The 26198-nt window shown below is 44.3% G+C and overlaps 1 protein-coding gene across 1 annotated transcript in view; it reads right to left on the bottom strand.

The window, feature by feature from the left end:
- Nucleotides 1–2352: 2352 nt before the first annotated feature.
- VOPP1 (VOPP1 WW domain binding protein) overlaps nt 2353–26198 on the bottom strand; it is a 67434-nt gene continuing 43588 nt past the window's right edge. The window contains exons 3-5 of the mRNA XM_063325630.1: nt 11243–11320; nt 9094–9230; nt 2353–5236 (exon numbers count right to left, since the gene is read on the bottom strand). Coding sequence (XP_063181700.1) covers nt 5055–5236; nt 9094–9230; nt 11243–11320 — 397 coding nt within the window. The 3' untranslated portion in view covers nt 2353–5054. The remainder of the gene's footprint in view (nt 5237–9093; nt 9231–11242; nt 11321–26198) is intronic.

Raw genomic sequence — 26198 nt, 5'->3', positions numbered from 1 at the left:
AGAGCACCGCGCACAATGCGAGCCAGCAAGTTTTCAGGCCGTGCCACTTCACGCCTTTACTGTTGGAAACGGGATCATTTCTGTCCCTTTGTTGGTGCTGGGTCACACCCACCCATCTGCCCCCCACCACCAGGTCACCCATATCCCAGCCTCCCCCTGCCAAAACATCTCCCTGGTGCAGCACCTACCCCAGACCACCGGCAGCTCTGCCACCGCGCAAGACGGGGCTGCAGGAGTCGAGGGCAGCCGTTCAGCAGTCGGGACTGATTTTCTGCCCAAACCCACCGAGCTGAGCGTTTGAGCACCTCCCAGTCTGCATTGCATTTGCCAGGCAGCTCACGACCACCTGCCTGGCACTGCCCGCGTCTGTCCCCTGCTGCCGGCATTTCACGTCCGTGTCCGATGGCAGGGTGGTTCACACACATGACAGAGGCGAGGGGAGGCAGGCAGAGCTTGCCCACCCTCCTCACCCTCAACTTGAGCCCTAAACCAGTATTGAAGAAGGTCTCTTCTGCCAAAGAGGTGCATTTCTACAGCGTGGAGGAGCCAGGCTATGTCTGTACCAAATGTTTACCTGTAGCGCTCATCAGGCAGCCAACTGCTTTAACATAATCCAAAACAAATCTCAAGGTGTTCCGGTATCTGTAGACAGACCGGTCCAATTAATGACCTGAAAAACACCTGAGAAATAAACTATTCCCTCCACCTGGGGAGCAGAGTCCACACCCTGCACCACCCTGGCTGGGGAGACACACGGCTGGTGGGATGGAAGCAGAGCAGCGCTGGCTGAAGGAGGAAGGGCAGATGGTGGGTTGGTCACACACAGATACCTACAGGTAAGAAATCTCCTGCCAGCTGATAGGAAGGGAAGCAAATGGGGCTTTTTGGTCTCTCCAGTGATGTGGAAGTGGAAGAACTAGCAGCTGGAACCTGCTCAGAAACGTGGCCAGGTCCGTGGCCCTGAAAACACCCGAGGTTGGGAAGGTTTGCAGCAGGAGATGGCCGACTCCCTGTTGAGAGTCTCAGTAATACAGCCTTTTAATAGCCCGTCACATTTGATGACAGCATACCTGGAGGCACAAGCTGATCACAAGGTGCTTGCAAGTCTATAACGACCTCTGCTCATTCCCTCCCAGCATGATCCTCAAGGAGGAAAGAGAGCAGAGCACATCCTGACATCCATGACCTTTGCTGTTCTTCATTGGGACAGGACTGACGGCGAAACCTCTGGCTGAAAACCAGCTGCTCAGCCACAGGAAAGGCAGGTTCCCTCCTCATCCCACAGTGCAGCCTGGGCTTGTTGCACAAGCCTCGGACGTACGAAGGACCGGCCACACCAGAGCTACGGGCGAGGTGTATCAAGGTAGTGCCTTTTCTCTCAAAGTGGCATAGTCGGAGATTTCATTGTGGCGGAAATGGACTGACTCCCTTCTCATTCCCATTTCTGCCAGCGTCACAGCAGCAGAGACCTCAAAGGTTTCCTTACCCACCTAGTTCCTCCCGATCGCTGCCACCTCACAGGTACATCAGACACGTTTTGTGGACACACAACTGAAGAAAGGACCTCAAGGGGGTATCATTTATGTTCCTGGCTCCCCCGCGGGCTCATTCGCTCAGCTTAAGCATCTCCATTCTGCCCAAGTAGAAGGCATTTAACACACACACACACACCCCTCCCCGTATCAAACACCTCTGCGAGAACCAGGAGACTGATCCCCCCAAAACACTAAATCAACTTCCTGATGTAGATGGTGAGATCTCAAAGGCAGGCGAGGAGTCCGCCCCGTACCCCGCTGTGGTGCCCCCAGGAAGGGGCAGGGGAGCGCCCCACACATCCCCAGGGTTCCCAGCCACCTGCACCAACCTTATTTTGCAGTCAAAACACTCAAAAACTTGCCAGTGAGGCACCAAAAACTCTGTTGTGTTAGAGTGGACACAGTAGCGGCACCCATAGGATCCGACAGGGGAATCCCAGCAGATAAAGCATCAACACACCACGGGGAAGTTCACACTGGTAAAGCTGCAGCAGCTGGCAGCTCCTAGAAAATCACTACTGCCAAGTAAAATCCTGGTGGAAGATGGTTTCCCTTCACCTGTGGGACACCCACACCTGAGCGGTCATCACTGCCCGCTGGTAAGAAGTAACCCCATCCTTTCCAGCGGTGCACCTACAGCCTGCGTTTCACAACTGGGTTGCTAAAGTGCTGTCGAGTAGAAGTCTTCTTCCTCTGCCTTCTCTCCTCCTCTCACACAAGAGGTCACACTCTTAACTCTACTCGGTAACATAAAGAACTTTAAACATACAGCTCACGAAAGAGCAATGAAGAAGGCTAGAGGTACAGCAACATCCAATCTCACTTTAATAAAACGCATTTCAAAAGAAAGCCTGCACAAGTTTTATGAGCAAGAGAAGCCCCCGAGACTGTAGAAAGACCTACTTCTGCTCCAGCCATCCTCCAGCCCAACCTTGCAAAACATGCAACGTACACTCCCGAGCAACTTCATATTGTTGATATCACCCTACCAACAGTTACAGGGCTTCTCCCTTCTTTCTCCCCACTACTTTTTTAAACTAAAAGGGGGAAAAAAAGGGGGGAAAAAATTAAGAGAACATAAAAACTTCCAAAAGCGAGGCAACAGGAGGAAAGGCATGTAAACAGTTTGCAAGTAATTCATACAGATGCCCACACAGGTGCTGTGTTTTCAAGAGAAGACCACGCAAGTTTGCTAGCAGAGGAGTCCGTGTGTTTTACGAGGTAGAGTCATCCACCAACACTAGCAAATAAACCAGCCAGACTTCAGGAAAACTTCACCAGAAGTTGAATTTCAATGTCCAGTGTAAGAATTCACTATAAAAGGCTTCTATTCAACGTGGCCAGGAAAATGCCAGCTGTTGTAGATACATTTCATAATATAAAAGGACTTAACAACATCCATCTACTAACATGAGGTCTGTCGTCATTTCTACTGACAGAAAGGTTGGATTTGCTTTTAAAAAAATGTGTATACACAACCATATTCAGTGACATACGCAGCCTTAAACTTCAAGCGCACGCTAATTTAGAATATATATACAGTTGTGGTAGGCAGATGGACCTAGTAATCATACATAAAATGTACTTTTTTGTTATCTTAAGTGTCCACCGAGCCTACACCGCACACGGAGAACTACTTTGCGCTGTCCCTTATTATGATGCCCAGTAAGGGAAAGCCTTAGTTACAATTTCACCCAAGTCAGGTCTGCGGGAATGAGCTCTTCATAAGCCAGCTCTGCTCCAGATGACTACTAACTCCACCGGCAGCTTTTAGAAACAGTGACCCTTAGCGGGTTTTGTGTTAAAGACTCATATTCACAGTAAAAGGGATGCTCTTTTCTGCCAGTTCTGCAAATCCAGCTCGCCGCCTAGGGACAAGTTGTGACAAGCCACTGGCATGCATTAGCAGCACAATAAAGCTTTGGCTCCTTGCGCAACACAGGTCTTCAGGTTACTCCAAACCACCTCGGTGACCCCTGTGCCCTGGCTGGAGTGACACAGGAGTACTGGTAGTGAGTAAGCACTCCCCCAGCACCCAAAGGACTGTATCAGACTCCTAACCCTCAGCTATGCTCTTTCTGCAGGTCCTTCAGCAGTAGAAGGCGACGGCATCTTCTTTTTGTCACTCCTTAGTGACATGGCTCTGAATATGCTCGAAGGGAGAAGGTCCCATCAGTATGTAGTCATGTCTCAGAGTAGCTTCACGTTTTCGCTAGACGTAGGTGGGTGTGAGAGGCCTCACAGGGAAAGGGGCTCTGTGTTTCTTTGAAGGTGTTGGCTTGTGGTCACTCAAGAGAGTCAGCCACGAGCATGAGACAGTGAATTGGGAATCCTGGGGCTGCTCACAGCAAAACGCATGAAGAGCCAAGAGTCACTGAAAGCCAAGCCATCTGCATATCAGGTCAAGGACCCGCTCTTAAGCATCAGTCCCAAAAAGTTATTTATTTGTCTGGCCTAGAGAGGAGAGCAGTTTTACCAATCTGTCACCTGGAGACGACAGCTCTACTTGGTACTCTTTGGAGCAGCAGTGAGACCATAATCAAAACTACTATTTGTCAGGGACAAAACTTCCATCAATGTCCAAGGGAGCAAACCTGGGAGTGCGTTCCCATTGCTTCTTACTGTAATTATTTTCCAATTTAGGGAAGAAATCTTACCTCCATATTTCTGTGTTTCTAACTGTTCTGTCAAGAGGAACAAGCACAAGTAGCTCTGAGGTTGTAATACCTCCCTCTCACTACAGACATTTAGGTTTCATACCACTGTTTCATACAATCTCACTGCTGGCAAAACAACATGCCGATCACACAGGCAGAGTCCAGGTACTGGCCAAGAAACACTCCAGTCCTGGTCCTTTGCTTTTAGATGCATCATTTAAAGCAACGACTCTCCCTTTTCTAGGGCACTTGGCAAAGCCCCTGCCGTGACTCAACCAACACCGGTGCTTCAGTCACTCACGGGCTTCTATCACAGCATCTCTCTGTTGTGCATCAGAACCAAGTTTTACAAGAAAAACGTAAATGGAAAAGATGGCAGCCACCATTTCTGGTAAAAGCACTGCCTTGCTGCTTCCACCCTCTTTCTCTGTCATTTCCCCTTAGCTGAGGGCATTTCTGCTATGGGGTTTTAGGACAGTGCACATCACTCTGGGGTTGTATGAAAAAACTGCTATCAGTAGCCTGCCACAACGCAATTAAACCCACGATTGAAACGAACAATAAATAAAGAGAAAGACATACAGCTTTTAAATAGAGGTTTCCATTAAAAGCATTACAAAGACAACTTCTCTCATGTCGAAGACAAAGAAAAAAATCCACTTCTACTAAAAAAAAAAAAAAAAGAAAAAAATTTTAAAAATCACCCCTTTGCAAGTAACTTTAATGAGGAAAGGTGCGGGGAAGGGAGGGAGAGAGGACTTGGAGAACTAGCAAGTGTTCAAAAGGGCAGATGCCCTCCATCTCGGTCATTTTGCAATGGCACCTTCTTCTCACACAGTCAGGTCAGAGAGCCAGAGAGTCCTCACGTGGAGGATTTCACCACCTGCTCGTAAGGGGGAGGTGGTGTGTTGCAGTAGGAAGGTGGGGGTGGGTAAACCGGGTTTCCTTGTGGGGAATTGGGCTGGACGTGGAAAGCCATAGCCATGGGATTCATCACAGGTCCACCTGGATCTGTGTAATACGGCACTCCAGGTTGTTGTGACCCTGAAAGAAAGAAAAGGAGAGAAAAGGTATCAACAACAGCAGCGGAATCAGGCAGCGGTTGTGCTTTACCAGGGCCCGTGCTCTGCACACTCAGACAAGTTTTCTCAAAGTGTTCGTCAGAGCAAAGACAAGGAGACACCCTTCTCCCACTCCAGAGAAAACCCAGGCTTGTGAGGACTTCACCCTGAGATTTCACCAAAAGGTTTCAATTTTGCATGCGATGATGGAAATTATTTAGTGAAAGAAAGGGCATCAGTGCCCCAACCAAGCACCATCTGAAAGGGAAAACAGTGAGTCCTGCTCAGTGCCCTGGACAGAAAAGCTGCCTGCAGAAGGATCTGTGGGATCCCAGATGGACAAAAGGGTTTCCACTACAGCCCTGCCTCAAGTGTCAAGTCTTACGAGAGGACTTCACAAGGTATTTGGTGGTGTGTTGGATCCGTCTGGCACCAGAGTGCATCTCAAATAGATAATTTCCCTTGAAGGCAAGATACGGCTAAGGAGTAAACACACATGAAGCAAAAATCCAAGTTGAAGCCAATTATGGCTGGCTAACACAATGGGACAAGATTGCTTCGCACTGATTAAATTTAGGAAATTATGTTGGAGCCTGCAGGGACAAGGAAAGGAAACATATGATCAAACGCAAAATTCCTTAGCTGTGACACATGAGGAGTAACAGAGACTGCTGCCATGAGGAATAACAAAGGTGGCATCTAACCCTCCTCAGATATAACAGCCGGTGGTGGAAGATGACTTAATGCGATTCCAGCAATTAAAGTCACAGACTGCCTCTATTGGAATATGTAAATTAGTTTTCTTCTCTTTCTCTCTGTCTCTAAATAAGACTAGACTGGAAAAAAAAATAATCATGGCTGAGCAACAGGTTTTCTTCTTTTGGTGCTAGACTCTTTTTCCGATAATGACGCTGCCTCTCAGGGATTCTCCACTCAATTACTCCTTTCAGTGACTTAGTGACCCTAGGACTCAGTATTGCCACAGAAGGAAGCTTTAAGCATCCTTTAGTTCTTCAAGCATTCAGGAAGGAGCTACATACCAAACCCAAAAATGTGCTCTTACGATATTAAATCGGATGGGTCAAGCCATGGGGAACGTAAACTGTTCCAGAGCCTGAGGTGTCTGCCTAAGGAGCTTTGTTTGGACACCTGGAAGCAAAGCGGACACAAAGCAAATTGGGAACGCAGCTATTTCCTTCTTAACACACAACCACAATAAATTTTCCTTTTGCCCGTCTGGGCGAAGAGGGCTGCTCCGCAAGCTCTCTTCCTTTGCTGCGCTGACAAGAGGCCCTTGTCCTGCTTCCATCTATAGCATCAGCACGTGGCTGAGGGCAAGCCAGGCTGGGAACAGGAGCCAAGCCCTACCTTTCCAAAGTTTGGGCTAATACCCTTTTCTGTAGCCTTTTTCTTAAGCATTTTTGTTTTAAAGTTAAATCCCACCCAGCTCTGCATTTCTGCAGTTTCCGTCCACGTGGGGAAATGGGAAAGATTGAGGCAGTTCACTGCAGCTCGCTCTTTAGGAAAATAACTGTTTGCATTAAAACTTGTGTGTATTATTATTGAATTTGGGGGGGTGGGGGCGGTGGAGGGAGTGTGGACACCAATCTTTTGAGATATTTTTTCAGTCCATTAAAGCCAGCAGAAAACACCATCTGAATATCAGCTTCTGCGTGGGATCATCTCAGTAAGTATTTCTTAAGTGTCTACAAAAGGACCTGACTTTTTCTAGCACCTGAACTGACAGTTTGGGGCTATGTAGGCCAGAGCTACAGTGAAAGATACCACCAGGTCTGCAAACTGCTGCTTGTAGGTGAGGTGTGCAGTCTATTTTCCCAGTCAGGCCCACAGAAAAAGCACTCCCACCTTCAGGCTGCTGCTGGGATGGCAGAAGATGCTGCCGTTATCTCTGCAGGGAAGGAGGGAGATGGGCAAGGAGCCACGTTTCAATGGCTCCACCTCAACTGTGAGCTGGCTACTGCTACCAAATCTGGAAAGCTAGACAAAAATGAGAACTTGGCTAATTTCCATTGGTTTTGCTGTTGAATATTCCTAGAACGGTAGGAAAAGTAGAAAAAAAATATTTGGTGGGGTGAGCTCAGAGTACAAAGCTTTAAGAAACAGTAATAACAGTCTGGAAGCAGGTGGCATAAGCAGGTCGCCAAAGGGCTTGTCCCTATTTTATATTTGCCCAAGTTTGCAAAGAAAAACTAAAACCGTGTTCTAAAATTAAATCCAGTATTCGGCAATCCAACCAAAGACGCTCCCTGTTCACATAATCTTGAGATTATTTTTCAGGCTTAAAAATATAGTTTAGTTTGGCTCCCTCCCGATAAATACTCTCTGTGGAAATGTTTGTTCAGTCAAGCAGAAAAACAGATGCAGAATGGAAGACCTTGAAAAACCTCTTAGTATTTTTATACAAAGAGGGTGAATAAAACGTTAGCTTGTGCCTGTAACATCTTTTTATCCCTTTAGACCTGTGAGAGAGAGGGGGGAAATGGGGATGTGCTTAAGGATGCAAGACAGAGCATTTCCGAAGTCTGTGCGAGGCACGTGGGCGTGCAATAGCTGGCACGAGAGGGGAGAGAGCCTCAATGGCGCCTCCCTGCACAACGCTCGTAGTCACAGATAGCTAGAAAGGGGTTGAGGACACTTTTCTAAGGAGGCTGTATTGATGCAGCCACAATATTACACAGATGTTCCGAAGATGATTTTTGATAGAGGTTCGAAGCGGCAAACTTTCAGAGAGATCCCCTCTTCTCAATATAAAACATTCAGTTGTATTTCCACTTCCAAGCCAGTAGGAAGCAAAGAAAAATTGCCAATTCCCAAGAAGTTGTCAGAAAAGATAATGATCATCTGGCTTCAGCACTCTCTAATACAATATGCGGCAAAATGACAGTTTGGGAGGAAAAGTGTCAGCGTACCAAGCGTACCTGCACGCGTGTATGTGCATACTTGCGCAGGCACAAGTTAGCACTGGCTCACACAATCTGGAGAGTGGTTAAAAATGTCTCAGTTTGGCCTTGCTGAGGCCGGGAGAAGGCAAGCACCTGAGCGTGCACTCAGATATAATCCGAGCACTACGGAAGGTCTTCCAACTACAGACAGCTGGATTCAAAACGCTCCCATAAGGCACAAACGTCTTCTGCTTACAGGTGACTCTTATTTTGCTGGATTCTCCCAACTGGGTCTATATAACAGCCAAAGGGGAAGAAATATAGGAAACTCAGAAAGCAGTATTGGCAGAAGAGCCATCACTAGGTAGATCCTCCTGATGCTCCCTGCCATTGCTGACCAGTGAGCAATCAGACTGAGAAGGGGAGAAGGACCACTGCTGCAGAAAAACAGTAGCCCAGTGCATGAAAGGCAAATCAAAAAGAGAAGACTTAGAAGATAGCTAGAGCATGGAAGAAAAATTTTAGGCTTTCCTTCACCTCTGCCAAATGTTACCAACTGTATTTAAAACTCTTCCTTCATGTCACTGGTTTTTTTGGATACCTATCATTTTTGCCTATGCTGCAAGGTGAGAACTTGCTATCCTCCTTCCATGCATGGACACACAGCTGTAAAGGTATTAGGAACCGCAACAGAAAGGAACTGAAAGTCCCATCACCCTGGGTTTCAAAAACACTGCTGCGGCTGAATTATGTAGTTTGGAAGGCAGAAGTCTTCGCTCATCACAGGAGGTGGCTGCATGGTTTAGTGCAGTGCAATCCCTTGTCCAAATCCCATAGTTTCCAAAAAACAAACAAAAAAAACCCCAAACCCACTCTTTTTAAATGCCTTGGCAAATTTAAGAAATTAGTGAAACTTGTTTAATGAGCAGTCTCTGACCTGATGCAGTGTTGACTGGTTGTCTGGTGTAAGACACGTTAAAAGTAGGTTCTTCTACTAGTGGAGGAGGGTACATCCGCCTTCGGATAAAGAAACCAGCTCCACAACAAAACAAAACTCCCATCATCAAAAGGAACCTAGGCAAAGAGAAGAGTGAAGTCAAAACCCACCCGCATTCATATTGTTTGTTGACAGCAACAGAGAATCATGTAGCAATCATCAGTCTATGAGTTTTATCGTAGTTTCTTAAATAGGTTATCACTTGAGAGCAGGCCCGTGCCATTTAAGATAGCCGTATCTTGGGGCACTTATGGATATAATACGGACATCTGTAGCAACTCGTACTATTGGACGATGCTGAAAACACAAATCTGAAACTAAAATGCCCTTGAACGTTGGGAAGTCCAGGTTCATACATGACCTTTGCTACCAGGATGCCGAACTGAAATTCCAGGTCCCTACAGTTTCAAACTGTATCTCCTGGACACAAGCCTCGCTTTTACAGCATTGAGGCTGGCGAGGAGGTTTGTGGGGGACTGGCTGTACAAAGAGGAATGCTATTCTGCAGTTGCCCTTAAAAGAAGATTATTAGATGTTCTTAAATGACTCAACCCAGCAATTTTGTCTCCCATGGGAAATCTAGTAGCTGGCATTTAAGCTCAAGCCAGAAGACTGAAGCATTCAGCACTGAAGATGACAAGCTTTGCTTTGTGCTTCCTAGATGGGATATACATTCTCAAGGAAAAGGACATAATTTTGCTTCAGTTCTTCTACTCTCAGCTCCTTTTCTGACCTGATTAATCTGTGCCCATCATTCCCTTGCCCTGCTTCTGTGGAAACAGGACAGGCAGGAAGAGCACATCAGAAGATTTTGTTCTTCAAACAGTGGATTTCACTGTTATAACTTGATTAGTTATCATACATGCAAGTTACTGATGCAAGCTCCCGTAAACCCAAATGGTTCTTCTGCCGTTAATTGCCAACTCATTTCAGGGCCCTTTACTGGAAGACAATGACAACTGTGCTCTTTTGAAAGGGATGGAAGTTGGCACAGAGGCAAGCCTACATACCCTACTCATCTCCTCTAAAGCATTCACAGGTGCCCAAGAAGAGTGTGACACTGCATGGCAGAGAGAGGTATTTCATGCAAAGGGTCAAATTCTGTTCTCGTTTCTACGATGGAAATGAGAGCCGAAGGAGGTCCTGTTCCCCTGAGCCAATATTAATACATTCCCTTTTGGCAGCGTTCCTGCAAAGGATTTGTTCTGAACAGAAAAACAGAGATTTACGACGTCACCCCAGGGATTGAGATGCAGAGCTCTTCAGTTATATCAGTAAGGATTGTACACTGAAATCCCACAGTCAGCTTCGGGAAATCTCCGTATTATAGTACATATCAGGCTTCTGGTTTTCAGTGTTTATTTGTTTCAATTTTGAAGGCTTTTTTTTTAAGCGGTCTTCAAATTCTACATAAAAATGCTTGAAATCAGGTTTTGTAGGAGAGCTTCTGCTTTCTTTCTACTGTAATGAGAAGGTTTTATTCAGGTGCTTTCTTAAATTCTACTCCAAAAAGAAGTTACCTTATTTTTTCATTATGCATATAACAGTGATTAGTTCAAGCTTTATCCAGATTACCGAGCTGCTGGTTTCACAAGCTCAAATCTTTCTGCCTTCTTGTCCCTTGCTGTCATCTCCAGTGAAATCCTCAAAGTCATAAATGTACTTCTCTTCCTTTTTAACGGAAGCTTCAAGTCAGCTGCCTAAATGGACAATCCTCCTTATACAATCCTCTTTTAAAACCGAGTGCCCAACAAAACTGGACAAACGCTGACGCTTGCTAGTAGCTGGGACAAGCATAAGGAATTCAGCAATTTTGGACAGAAGTGGGACCGTTGTCTGTACAGACCAGCATGATACAGAAGCAGGAAAGGTCAACTTGACATGAGTAACCTCCTTTTCCAGTGTTTTTTCACTACATTGTGAGAATTTTATAAGCAAAAAACCAAAGTCCTTGCGTTTATGTTTACACATATACATTACTGAATAAAGCATTCACTTTAACATATTAGGGATAGCAATGCCCTGATTCAAGTCCTACAAACAAGACAAGAACAGGACAAGCATAAAACTGCCAAAGGCTCTGACCTACCAAAAATACCATAGTCGCTGGATAGAGAGAGCTCTTACACAGCATCTTGAACCACAGCAATCCTCATAGGAGCGACATCTGCAGAGAAATAGAGAAAAGAGTGTCAGGGAAGTGGTTGTCACTCAGAGTAAAACCGCATCCCCGACCCTGATGCCCCGCTCGCCCCCCGTCCCAAGCCATGAGCTTGGGAGGAATAGCCTCCTGGAAGTGTTCAAGGTCAGGCTGGACGGGGCTTTGAGCAACCTGATCTAATGAAAGGTGTCCCTGCCCATGGCAGGGGGATTGGACTAGATGATCTTTGGAGGTTCCTTCCAACCCAAACCATTCTGTGGGTCTATGAATAAGAACAGACTACCCTTGGCCAGATAAAGTTGTCAATCACATGTACGCATCCGTGGCAGAGCTCTATCAGTATTCAGGAACTTTTTGCATGTTATTGAAACTACTTTCTTATTGACTTATTTTAGAGCCACCTCAAAAATACTGAATGTAGCGTTTAATTCTATACAAAGCAGACACATTATAAAGAAAAGCAGTATTACTGTGTTTTCTTTCACACTAAGCAAATGCTGCAGACCTCAAACATGAGCCATTTGGGGTTTTATTCACTGCATCAAACAAGAATTGCAAGGTTAAAACTGCCAGATCACTCATTCTTTGCAAATCAGCAGCTTCAAAACAGAGAAATGACCCAGTGCAGAGCAAATTTCAAGCGTACTGTTATTTGCAAACGTAATGGCATTTTTTGATTCTCAGAAGTTGCACTGGACTGCAACTGCCAACAACTCCCATTATTTAAGTACGCTTTCCCCTAACACCCTCCAGCCCCCCAACTCACATTAATATTTCATGTGGAATGGAACCTTTTTAAAGGCATTATAGCACCAACCACTGTAAGCACAAGTTACAACTCCACTAAAAGCCAGCACATACATTCAGCATCCTCTGAAAATTTCTATGGTAACTGCTATTTCCAACACCAATGAAACACTCTACGTATATAGTAGGAAAGAGGACAAAGGTAATACAGAAACTGTGGCACGCGACAGATTCGGATGAACATATTCAGATTAGCATACCAACACAACAAAAGAAAAGAGGAGGTTACCACAACTGGATCAATCTTTTTAACGGTGTTCGCATTTGTATGCTCAATGCACAGATTTAATTAAGCATCTGGTTTTGGAAAATTCGCCCAACTGCATGACTGTGCTCCCATATTTGTACGCAAAGCTAAAAAAAAATCAATTGGATAACTGTATAGACAATTAAACATTTACATGCTCAATTAACAAGCTTTCACTCACAAAATACGTCCAGTCACATAGGCTTCAGCCTTTAATTGGGGCCAGAGGAGGAAGCTCTCTGGATACATAATCAGTTGTTTTGCAAGTAAAAACAGTTACACGCTCTTCTGATGACAAATAGGCAGGATTTATTTAAGCAAGCCGGAGGATCTGACAGCATCAGCACAGCAAGGTCCACCAATACACTCAGGCACCCAGTCCGAGACTCAAGCAGAGTAAGTTGCTCATGCCGAAAGAGAAAACACCCACTTTGCCATCCCTGAACCTGAAAGTGACCCAGTCTCTGACCTTTCTTCTTTAAAGCTTGCCAGGATCCTAACAACTGCTCTAACTCAAAGCCACCAGATATCACAAAACTTATACAAAACTTGTAAAACACTTATACAAAAAAAACCTTATACAAAACTTATAACAAGACTCAGCAAGTCAGCATTAGCTTCAGTCCAATCGAGACCAAGAAATTAAGCATTCCTCCATGCTACCCAAGTGGATCAGCCCAACAGGAGCTTTCAAGACATATGTTAAATGCACGGACAGAATCAGGCCTCTTTCAAAATGGGGTGGCAGCTGCTGCCTTCTGTTAAAACAGCGGTCATGGTGCCCACTTTGCTCTTTAACACACTTGTGGTTGGAGTACCTCATCCACGTTGACGGGCACTTGCTCCTTTTGCTGATGCTGCGCAGCAAGGACTTCTTAAGGTTTGTCAGGACAGAAAAGCAGATCTAGATACTGGAAACAGAGCCTGTAAATCCAGAAGGAATGAGGTGAAGGTGGCAACTGAATGTTGACCTCTTCCTTTGCGGGCAACCTTTGCTAGCAAATAAAAAAAGCTTCCCACCCATTCCTGCTGCTCCACATTTTAAAAGAAAGAGCCACACTCATATCCATGAAAGAAAGGGAATGAGTTCCCAACATCGCCGGGGGACTGCCCTCTTGTAGTCCTTCTTGAGGCAAGGAAGGCCAAATTATAGAAGGATTTTAGGGATGTGAGCAGTCTATCTCTGCCTCCACTGGCTGGTTCTGCCAGCCCAGACACCTACACCTGACTACAGGCAGGATGGGGAGTGGATGCACCAGGCTGGCCTCTGACCCCAAAGCCCCTCCCCACATCAAGCCCCACGAACTGAACTTGCATTAAAAGTTAAACTCTAACAGAGAGCCCAGGGAGGTTGCACGTAGGCCTCCCTCGTGCCCACCCTTGCCTCACTTATTTTGCATCTGTTTTCTCCAGAGCCAGAAGAGATGGGAAAATGCTATTTTAAAATATATAATTATGGTCACTCAAACCACCAAAATTAAAACAGCTTCTGTACAGTGACTATAGTACCTCAATTTACTTTTTATTTTTAATCTCCAAATTGTCTAGGCTACAAGTCAGCATAATTTTTTGAGCCTCAGTGGCTTAGCTTTTCTTCCTGAAAAAGAGGACTAAAGTACCAGCTGGAAGACAGAAAGGCTCAACTGCTGAATGTTTATGAAGCTCCTGAGACCACTGAATGGCAAACAAACAGGCCATCAAAGAGAAGTTCTGCCTCCTACACGGATGATTGCACTTTCAAGTGGCTGAAAACGATGTTGCAAAGGCTGGAGGAGTCTCTCACTAGGGCTGGGTGTAGAGAAGCTCCATTTTACAGCAACCAGCAAACTTTCCCAGGCAACTCATTCAAGGCTAAGCACTGCATTTGCCGGGTGGATCTGTGAAGCTAAGTCAGTATCATGGCTTGGAGGGAAATCCCTTTGAGATCTGAGGCTCATAACCCTTTCACTTTTTACCTGTAAAACCAAACAGGTGCTTGATTTTGCATGCCTTGCGAGTACAGACACAGAAGCCTGGAACCAAGGATGATACCACAATAACAACTTGCTGTTTGTATCCCCAGCAGCGCCAAAAAAGACTGGAAGAACAAACGGCCCATTTGCTGATACTGCTGTCAGGGTACCGCAGGAGCTCCGCTGATCTCTTGTCCTTGATTCAATGCGCTACGAAAAAAAACCACGACTTCTGCCAACGTCGATCTCAATGACAAGAAAATGAACTTACTTACTAAAGCCATATTTATTAGCAGGCAAAAGGCAACAATACAATCAGCTTATTAACGGAGTAACATACAAGCTTAAGTATAATCAGTCTTGATGTAGTATTTCTTATTGCCTGACAGCAAATCCCAGCAGAATTAAGGCCCTGGTTCAGAAAAAAAACCCAAACAATTAAGCACACACACTTGCATTTATTGAATTGACATGCACATCCTTTATATTAAACTTGTGCTTCACCTCTGCTTAACAGAGAAGAACCGGTTGTGCCCAATGCCAGCTGAAGAAGAGCGAGCCTTACTATTGATCTGAACTGGACTGAGGCCATCCCCTACAGAAGACATTTCTAAAGCCAATTTCCCTCTTTCACACATCAACACTGATCCCAAGAACTGCATTTCCCTAGGGCAATACTCGTTTTACAGATCAAAATTTAACCCATTACACAGGATAAGACATGATCCATTAGTTATTTTGCTAATCTGCAACTTCACCAAGCATGCGGCCTCTCTTTTGAAAACTGTCTGCAATGTGATTTGTGATTTAGAAGGTACATCGTTTAATTTATAATTCAGTAGAGTGAAATGAATGCATCTGCATGTCCAATGACTTGTACTGCTAGCACACCACGGAACTGCTGTGTCAGAGATCAAAGTTAGACTGCACGTCAGATCACAGCAACAAGTTTTTTGTATGGGTTCACACTTAAACCATGACACTGAACTTCGTTCCTTAATGGACAAGCAAAGCACAAAGTTTCACTTAAGGGTATACGGTATGACCCAAACCCCACAAACAAACCCCATACTTGCATGTGTTCTGTCGATAATAACTGCTCAATGAAATGATCCAGAAGCTCTTTTCCATTTATACCTGCATCTACACAGCTGAACAAGCCCCTTTCTTAGCAGAACTTCCGCAGGAAAGAACTGCATCTACAAATAATTCCCTGATGGGCACTTGCTGAAAACTGGAGAAATTAAAGAGGTAAAGCAAGGATTAGAGTCTTCAGCAGACTGTATAGCCACAGTGATCTGACAACATCCCCTGTCCTCACCCCACACGGATATTCCCCATCAAGACACCCCTTTGAAATGCAGGCTGTAGCGTTCTTAGGTTTTCTCTCTAAACTGTTTGCATACGTGCCAAAAACTGATTTAAGATGTTTGATTAGCAATGTCTTTTGGAGGAGTAAAACAAAACATAAATTGTTAACCCATATGTAGTGGCAGAAACCCTACTGCAGACGGAGGGATGGAGGATGGGAGGGTGAAAGAAAACTACAACTTACCCCCATCAACCAGATACAGTACACTGCATCATTTCTAACCAGTGTTCTGTAGACAAGCAGGACTTTAATTCCAAAAAAGGCTGCATACCAGCGAGAGGTTAAATGCTTGCTGCACGTATGCAAGGTCTATGAAGCAAACTGGGATTCACTGGAATACAAGAAGCACTGGTAGTTTTTTAAATTGGGGGTAACAAAAGGGAGCCAGGAAGCTCAGTTAAAGGAGCATGTAACAACAGACCAAAACTAAAAACAGAAGAGAAAGATTTTGGGGAGATAGCTAATAGCATCAGATGAAGCTAAGGAAGTGCCAACTCTGAAATTCCATGATTTCATGGTCCTAATACTGGCACAGGCAAAAGACCAGAAGGAGAACCACAAGCGCTCACAAGAACTGGAAGGGATTGACCACCAAAGATTGGGTCACCTCTAGCCAGACTGAATGCTGGGCCCTCAAAATCAGAAGGCTCATTGAACAGATGAAGGCAGACAGCTGAAGCATGCATATGTATTTAATTGTTCTATGACAAAAAAATTAAAATAAAAGAAAAAAGATTTAGTCTGCTTGGAACTCAGCTGCCAGGATACAGTGATGCTGAACAGAGAAAAATCAAACGAGCCGTGAAACAAAAAGAAAAAAAAAAGCAGGCAACCACCACAAAGTGACTAGCAGAAACAATTCTGGTGACGCTCAGAGTCTTGGCTGTGCTATGAATGAGGAGTAATGCCACTGAGTTCAATGGGACTACACTGCCACAAGACTCAGAATTAGATCTGAAGGATGAGGAATGAGGAGATCAATAAAAGGTGTATCAAGTAACCGAGGGAGTTATTTTTCTACCAAGTTTATTTCACCATTGATTAATTCATTTCAGACCATTCTGTATGTGCATTTCTATCTTTCAACCACTTTTTAAAGTGGTTTTCAAAGCAAAGCCATTGCCTGTACTGCTATGTAAGGAAAGACCCAGGTTATTGACTGCATACATGGTACGGACCACCAGACAAGTGGAGGAGCTTAATGCTACAAGCATGGTGGAGAGGTTATTCTAAGGAATCTGTTTTGCTACAGCAGCCCACTGAACACGCGAATTGAAACACAGAGTCCAACTCTGCACTCAGGAGTCCCACCTAAGGAACTATGTCCGAGTCTCGAAGTGGTTTAATCTCTTTCCAGAAAGACACTCCAACACAAAGGCCACATCCCTCCACCGGCATTCACTTAAACGCTTGAGGAGCAGTAACACACCAAGGTCTTTGCCTGGTGGAGCTGAGTGATAGGCAACATCTACCTTCCAGCCTTAGTCTTAGAGGTGGTTGCGACTCCTTGGCATGTCTGCGTACACGGCCTAATTTTCAGCAGGGACACAACTCCAGCACAGTTACCTGCAGTCACTGGTTCTCAGCATCCAAAAGCATTTCTCTTCTTTTCTTATATATAGCAAAGGTGATCCCTCAGAACGTGCAAGAACAGTGCGTTGTGAAACATGGGTCAGATTTTGGCAAATATATAATTATATATATAACAAATACAACTGCTTCATAGATGAATGCAGCCATGACCTCAGTAGAACATCTGCACTTGAGAGTAAAACACTGCCACTGGTAGCCAGGAGAGCACTAGAGAGTACTTGATAAATCACTCAGCCCTTAACTACACAAGAAAACCTAAGGCAGAAAGGAGGAAAGCGGCTGTCAGGTCATTTTTTCTACAGAGTAGAACAACAGCGACAGAAACAATATTTGCTCAGATTAGATTCCTGTCCGCTTTGACACAACTAAAACGTCCTACAGTGAGACAAGGTACTTGGCTCCTGTCCTTCACACAGACATGAAAAACAAGAGCAGACAACAGCTGAAAAAGGGATTATTTCTCAATTATTCTCCAGGTGAAGAGCCTATAAAGACCCTCTCTGTGCAAGAATTTAGCAGAATAAGGTAAATCCTCCCCTCCCGCTTCTGATGGGATGAGAAATATTTGCTCAGCTGCTCCTATAAAACCAACCCTTTTACAAACCTTCTGCTATCCAATGGCCGGCCTTAACCCCAGCCCTCTCTTCTCAGATCCCAAGAGGAAAGCCACCCTACAGAGGGACTCTCCTTGTTGTCTGTAAAGGCAGCAAGTCTCACCACGTGGCTTTCTGGCCAGCACATATCCATCTAGAAATTTTCCCGCTCCTCTTGCACCAAAACATAGTGAGAATTGATGTGGTCTGGGGCTTTGTCCGGTGGCAGTATATGGTACCTTAAATAGCCATTTTTCAACATAGGCTGCAGGCCTTTCTATCGCAGAACAAATTAGAGAAACAGTATAGCTTAAGGATCTGACAAAAGTAAGACACAGATAATCTGTACAAGTTTTAATGTTCTGGAGGTGGAATTGTAAATTTCTCATACCAACAGGAATGAGGACTTCTAGTTAATCATCAGGCCCCTTATTAAACACATGATTAGCTCTTTGTCTCTCAAGCTGCTCCCAGTGGGCGCGCAGTCCTACTGCACCTCATCGCTGCTTTGGGAGATTATAAGCAATCTGCTGACAGGGGGCGATGGGTGTCCATGAATTTGCTATCTGCCTGAATTTAACATACTAATGCATAGCAAACCCTTTTTCTTCTTGAAGCCAGTGCAGGATCATACACAGAGAAGGACATAGGTACTAATGGACAACAGTGAGGTACCACCACGTCTTTCAAAATGTTAACTCTGGATCTCCCTATCCAGAAAAGGTTAGAAGCTTCATGACAACTCTGGGGTCAAGTGACACTGTCCACTGGAGCTCAAACCAGGTACAAGCCTACCTGTCCCACTGAGAAGCCGCCAGAAGAAATTGATTCTCAGCCTCCCATTAGGGTTCTTGCCCAGGACATGGAGGAGTTAACGCTCCGATGAATGTTTCAAAGTCAAACAGCCCCAACAGGAAAAACTCATGATAAGCCACAACTGTGGTTAGTGCATCCTCTGGAAATGAGAGGGGGTGGGACTGGGGTCCCTGCTCCACCTCAGATAGAACGGAGTCTGGTTTCAGACTCCACTGGAAGACAGAGACTGCTTCCCTTTCCTCCTTCCTCCCCTTTCTCAGAATAGGCTGCCTACGCCTGATCAGCCTCCAACTCCAAAATCGTTTCGAGCTTCAAATCTCAAATTAGGTCAGTCACCTGCCTGATTGCCAGTGAAAGCTGAGATATTAAATCCCTCTCCCCTTCTCAAGACTCACTCCTAGCAAGTTGAATGGGTTGTTAATTTGGTAACCTAATTCTCCCCGGGTTGTGCATCGGACTACCACCCATTGAAGCAAATTCAAGTGCTGGGCAAGGCATGGAGTGGCTGGGTGATTACAGCAGTCAGGACTACAGCCTCAACAGATCCATCAATGTCTAGGGAATCTAGGCCCTTATTTGAAGCAAGAATATACCACCATAAGGGCACAGGCAACTGAAGCTAGTTGTGATGTTTCGTACCCTTCCTTATTAAGGCCGCACAGGACTGAGCAATGGTGGTGGGGTTTTGTTGCCTTTATATACAGATGGTCTGATAATTACTGCTGTCTTCCTTCACAATCTAAACTGTGCACTTACGTTCTTGTGTTGAAGTACATATGCAAGCAGGCCCTTCCTGTGGCTGCTCACTGCTAAAATGGTGGCCCTGGCCTGAATCCAGGTCTCCGTTTCTGTATGGTGCCAGCCATTCAAGGTGCCTGGAAGCATGCAAAACTATTACGCTGCCTCCCCTCTCCCTCCTCCATGCTGGCTTCAAATCAAATGGAAGAATAAATCAACAGCTAGATTATTGCCCTAAGCACACACCTGCTGACACTTCATGTGGCTGTAATTGCAATGGGAAAGCTAAGTGTATCATCAGCAAAGCCAACTTAATTAAAAGCAGTAAACATAACAGGATGTGGAGCACGGAAAGTAGCTCCCATCATGCAACGAGCCCGGTGTCTAGACTGGGGGTTTTTCCCAGCCTCTTGTACACACGCTGATGGAAGAAGTGCTCTCTAAGCTACCTGAATAACAGCAAGAGAAAAAAAATAAATCACCTTTTTATTGTTTTCATCTCGAACATTTTTCACGTTCTTGATAATGCACGAAATCATTATTATGGGCGGACGACCAAGCACGTAAGGGCTTACATTCAAACCCCAGATGAATACAACTGTGTGATAAATACAATAAAATTTAAGCTGCAAAGGAAGAGGTGTGTGGAAATGCGTAAGAAGTTTATGTCAAAAACCATGAAAAAAACCCACCACAAACAGAATACAATCAGCATTCTCCTCCAAAATAAGAAAAAGAATTGACCATTCCCATGTAGGGCAGGAACATATTTTAAATATGAAGAATATTAGCAAACATGGCTTTTTTTTTTAGGTTTACATTGACGTTCTTATACTAATTCTGAATGAAAAATTAAACACCTTTAATCAACATAAGTGTATATATGTGCAGCTGTCTGCAGTAAACTATTTTCTACAGCAGAAACATATTAGCCTAAAAATACAGCACTTCCATCTGCACATGCTTTTAACATTAATTCAGGTCCTGCTTCAGATAAGAATTAGAAGAGGTTCCAAGATGGCACTCCTGTGTGTCTCTTCCATTCTTCACATATTTGTCAGCAGCAACGGTAACATTTTCTTCCAGATAGTTTCCATTTTTCTTTATGGAGGTCTTTCACCTAGTAGCACAACAGTGACCAGTCAAAACATACTTGTATAGGGAACCCATGGCTGAGTTTCAATGCAAAAAGTCAGTATTCAAGACGTGGAAGCAGGTACAGGCTACCAAGGAGGAGTTTAGAAGTCATCACGTACACAAGTAGGTGTGATGTTAGGAAAGCCAAACCTCACCTACAACTGATACTTGCAAGGGAGATCAAGTGCAGCAAGAAGAGCTTCAATCACTACACTGGCAGTGGATGGTATCTGTGGACAAGCCAGAAAGCAGCAGATGTCATTCACCTCAACTTCAGCAAGGCTTTCCACACCATCTTCCACAATATTCTTGTACCCAAGTTCAGACGTTACAGCCTGGACAGGCGGACAGCTAGTTAGGTAAAAAAAACATGCTGTCTGGATGGTGGGGCTCAGAGGACAGTGGTCCGTGAATGGGTCATGCTCTCCCTAGAGAGTATGAAGTAATTGCTGGTAGTACCACAGAGGTCTGGACCTGTCCTGTTGAAAGCATGTTGCTGGAACTGGTGATAGAGTACTCTCACCAAGTTTGGAGATGGCACCAAACTGGGGATCAGCCAGTGAGCTCAAGGGCAGGGCTGCCACTCAAAGATCTAGCCTGGTTGGAGAAATGGCCTGACAGGAACCTCACAAAATTAAACAAAAACAAATGCAAAGCCTTGCCTGTGGGAAGGATGAACATCCTGCCGTCTGTGGAGAAGCTCTGTTAAAAAGGCCCTAGATGTCATGGAAGACAGCAAGCTGAACATGAGCCAGCAGTGTGCTGTGACAGCAATGAAGGCCAACAGCATCCTGGACTGTGTCAACAGAAGCCTAGCCAGTGGAACAAGGGAAGTAACTACCACCATTCACTGCACACTTGGACCACATCTAAAATACTACATTTGGTTTCGGCATCCCCAGTAAAAAGAATGAAATCGATAAACTGTACTGAGTTCAGCAAAGGGCCACCAAGATATTCAGGGGCTGGGGTACTTGCCCTGTGAGGAGAGGTTGAGGGACTTGGGTTTATTCAGCCTAGGAAAGGAATAGCTTCAGAGGGACCCAAGAGCAGCCTGACAGTACCCAGGAGAAGGTTACTAAGAAGATGGAGCCAGGATCTTCCCAGTGGTGAAAGGTGGGAGGACAACAATGGGCGTAAACCAAAACAAAAAGAGGTATGTGGAAAAACTTATTCACCATGAGGACAGCCAAGTAGTGGAGCATGTGGCCCAGAGAGGTTGTGCTGTCTTCTTCCTTAGAGTTCTCCCAAGACCTAACCGGTTAAAGCACTAAGCAAACTGGTCTCACCTCACGGCTGACACTGCTCCGAGCAGGAGGTTGGACTGGAGGTCTCCTGAAAACCCTTCCCACCCGAGTTATTCTCTGATTCTCTAGTCAGTTACTCTCTTTTTCTCACTACTTCTCTTAGAATATCACATTATCAAAAAATTCGACACACAATAATCCAACAAGGTTGAGCTGAAATAATGTTAACTCAATACTGGATAGCATCAAAACTCTTTTCTCCAAGTCAGCCAGCCCCCTCCCTGTGGGTGACTACGTCACTGACCCAGTGACATCAGCCACGTGCTTACCACTCATACTCAAAACATTTGTGCTGTATTACAAACATGCCACAGAGCCTGAAAAGGAGAGTTTTAGAAACATGCAGGTTCTAGCATCTGGAATTTATCACCTCATTAAAAGCTCCAGCGTGATGGTAGCTAACAACAGGAGGAAAAATAAACAGAAAAGACCTATGGGGTTGGCAGTCATACCAGGGAAGATACTTCATCCTGCAACGAGGGGGACATTCACAATCATTGTAAGCAAACTATTCCTCATCAGCAAAATGTAAGGAAGCTTTCCATCTAGTATTCATTCCCAATTCAGAAGTGGAAAAAACACACTGGTGTATCTTAAGTGCTGCTGGTATCTGCATACAGAGGAGGTGGTTTCGCAATCTAATGCATTCACTCTGTCATTATTCACATTATTGCCAAGAAAAGCATCTTGACTGTCTCTTCCGCCAACCATCGGCACTTCAGGTACATCTATCTAGAATAAGACTGAGATGGTTTATTTAAGTGAGAGTAGGATAAGGATCCTTGTAGAGGTTCAGAGTCAAGCCTGTTGAGACAGCTTTAATTCTGAATTGCTTTCTGTGTGTCCACACAAGGAGATGTATGATCTAATTCTTTAAGCTAAGTCAGGGATAAGTATAAGAATCAGACTCCAATGACTAATTCCTTTCCCCACTTTGTATTTGTTTACTTATTTTTCCAGGCCACATAAATAAACATTTTGCTGAAGCAGGAAAAAAGTATCTAAATGACAACATCTTGTCACTCAGGCAACTAGGACACAGAAATGGTTGGTTTGGTTAGTGAAGTAAGTTAAGAGCAGTCTTGGAAATTCTCTTTATCAACAGTAGAAGACCTGTGTATGTCTCTCAAATTCCTGGGAGGCTTTCCATGATGGCTTCTGGTCTGAAAAACTTTATCCTAAGTTAAGAGATTCACATAGCAGAGGTAGTCAGTCCAACCTTAAGAAAATGAATTCTATTTGGAAGAAACATGCTTGAAATAAACTAAAGCTTACTGCTGATCTATGAAGGCTAGAACAATTATGTCCACAGGAAAAATAAGTTTTAAGAGGTACTAATACCATAAACTACTTGGACAGAGAGATGTATCATTAGTTCTGTAACAGAGACCTCCAACCTTTGCCTTAGATGTTAATACAGAAAGCATAACCAACACATTTTAAGAAAGCTTTGAGTAACATTTCTAACAACTTTTTCTGTTCTAAATAATTACACTGGAAGACAGATTGAATAAAAAACTAAAAAAACTTAAGCTCCAAAAGAACAGTCATATCACCGCAAGTTTAAACCCACACATACCCTCCCCCCCTTCAGCCTAACTGAATTTCCAGTACACTTACTTTGGCACACTGATTTCTTATCCCATGTTCCTCTTGCTTAGCAGACAGTTTTATCTCTGTCTTTGGATAGCTGAAGTAGAGCCTTTACAGGAAAGATTAACTCAGCTATCTTGCCTTTAAACTTCCGATAAAAGCAAACAACCATTTTATGTGACAGTCCACCTTGGACTTCTATTACTCTGGGCAACTGAAAGAGAAGCAGGCACTTTTGAGGAGGACGTGCCTACCCAGAAGAAATAAAACATATGGACACGCCAGTCCAGGGATGCCTTGGTCCAAGCATGCCATGCTAGATGTGTGAATAGACACAGGGCTTGGTATTTCTGAGATGACGAGCCAACCTTTTCATTATAATACAAAGTGTCTCCAAAAGAGATGTGACATACTGTCAGCACGGGACTGAAATCACAGGGAAATCATTAAAAAGGATTGCATTGTTGGGTTTCTTAAGTCACCAAACATAGTCTCAAGACCAAAGGACAGACTACATATGTTAACCGGGTAGAAAAAAATTTTCTGTCAGAAAACAAGTCATAGAAAAGAATGGTAGCTATTGCAAACTCATTCGACTAAATATATCTGCTTCTTAGAGACTGTTGCTCCAGAAATGGTACGATAAAATAAAACCCATTTCACTACAGCACATCCCAGATCTAGATTTGCACAGAGGAGACACTGTCAGGATGAAGTTACATATTATGCCTTTAGATGATTTAACATCTAACCATATGCTAATGGAGAAGATCCTATTCATGCCTCCTCCCTCACAACATGCAGTATACTCCCTTCCTCCCATTTCACCAGTGTTTGCCAAAAACCACACCAAGCTGATTCAACACTGACTCAAATGTGCTAAAATGAACAACTTTCTGTGGGATTAGCAAACTGAATTAACTCAGTGAAGGGTCAAACAAGTGCTGAAGCGATGAGACTTCTCCCTAAGATACTGAGATTGGTGGTGTGTCTCTCCTCTGCCATACAGCTGTGAAAAGACCGTCCAGGTAGAAAGCAGCTGGGGATCCTAGACAACAGAAATGGAAATTACCGAAGTAACAAAGTAGGAAACCCCAGGCACTGTAGACATCGATGACCTTCCTATTGTTTTGATGTGTGTCCCCTTTAAACTTACTGGGCTCCAATGCACTCGAATACCCTCTCTCTCCTCCCTTCCACATTTCTTCACTTGTCTCACATCATCTGTCCTCTGAGTTTTACCATCCCCAAATTCTTATTGTCTTTCCTTAGCATTTCTTCTTCCCCACTTAAAACTCAATCACAATAACAACAATAGCATGAACATGACACTCATCACAATTGCAATAATTGCTGAGCACACACATCCCACCCCTTTCCCCTTCCTTTTTCCATTTCCTTACAATGGCCGGGAGACTGGCAATCGCAACATGTTTATGCAGTTACTTGGATAACAGGGTGATGCGGTAATTACCACAAACACACACAACTACTAGTAATAGTCGTCTGATTGACCTGACATAGTCAATATACAACAGTTTTCCCTCCACATTAAAAGATCTCCCAAACCAACCAACAACCCACCAACACCATAGGCCCTCTTCCTTTCAGTGAAGTGCAATTCCAATTAACCTCTTTGACGGACTGAAAAATAAACACACTGCTTTTCTAGAAGATAATCTATTTCAGCACACAAAGATGACAGTACCTAGTCACCAAAAAGAAACCAATTAGAAAGCAACCATGCGTGCATCAGATCTACTGCAGATAGCAAGTTTCCTCTTTGTACCCTTTGCTTTCACAGGACTTTGTAGGTATTTACCCGTGGTACGAAGAGTCTGAGCTAACACTCAATATCTAAGTAGCTACCCCTTTGTCTCCCAAGGGAAACAAACACTGGCTGCAAAAACACGTGGGCAGATACGTAAGCAGAACGCCAATGAATAACGCACTCCTGAATGTCAAGGTATAGTGGGGTTTTCATCATTTCATAACATCCCAGCTTCTTTCCCACATTGCAGCAAAACAAAACAAAATGTAGGTGGAACCAAAGTCCTGTTTTGATTAGCAAGCAAAGAAAATGAACTCATTTAAATTCACCCATCTGGTCTGGCCAACCATTTATGAGTAATTCTCAACATTTCAGTCACCTGAAAAAAAGACAGTGAGTTCTAGGCAGAAAGACTTCTGAAGCAGTTAATATTCAGGATCACAGATGATTAAACCATACAGTGTTTCATTCTTTCAGTGAGCTTTGTTTCTCGCCTGGCTTCCTGGCTGCTTTTTGTCTCTCACATTTCTCTCCCATTTCTGGCAGATGAAGTGGAGGTGGAGAAGAGAAGGGAGGAAAGTTCTTGGGTAGCATAAGGATTACAGTAATTTCCAATCCTTCAGCAAGGAAGAGCTTGCTCAGCGAACTCATGACCTAATGCTGCTACCTACTCTTCCACCCCACTTTATTTATTTATTTATTTATTTTAAAAACTTACCTTTACAAGTGTTTACAATTATAAAATTATACAACCCAGGGACACCGTTTGCTACATTTATCTCCTTTCTGCCCCCAAATCCACAGGGAAGATACCTCCCACCCACACATTTCCTCCACCTTCTTGTTGTTGCTGTGGGCAATTCCAAGCAGAAAACTGCAATTCAGAGAGATCCTCAATCATGCACCTACAGGTCATTGACGTGTGGTTCACACCCAAGCCTGATGTGAATGCAGATGC

The sequence above is a fragment of the Chroicocephalus ridibundus genome, chromosome 2 (genome assembly GCF_963924245.1).
Source record: "Chroicocephalus ridibundus chromosome 2, bChrRid1.1, whole genome shotgun sequence".
Lineage (NCBI taxonomy): Eukaryota > Metazoa > Chordata > Aves > Charadriiformes > Laridae > Chroicocephalus > Chroicocephalus ridibundus.
This window is presented reverse-complemented; position numbering and strand designations above follow the sequence as displayed.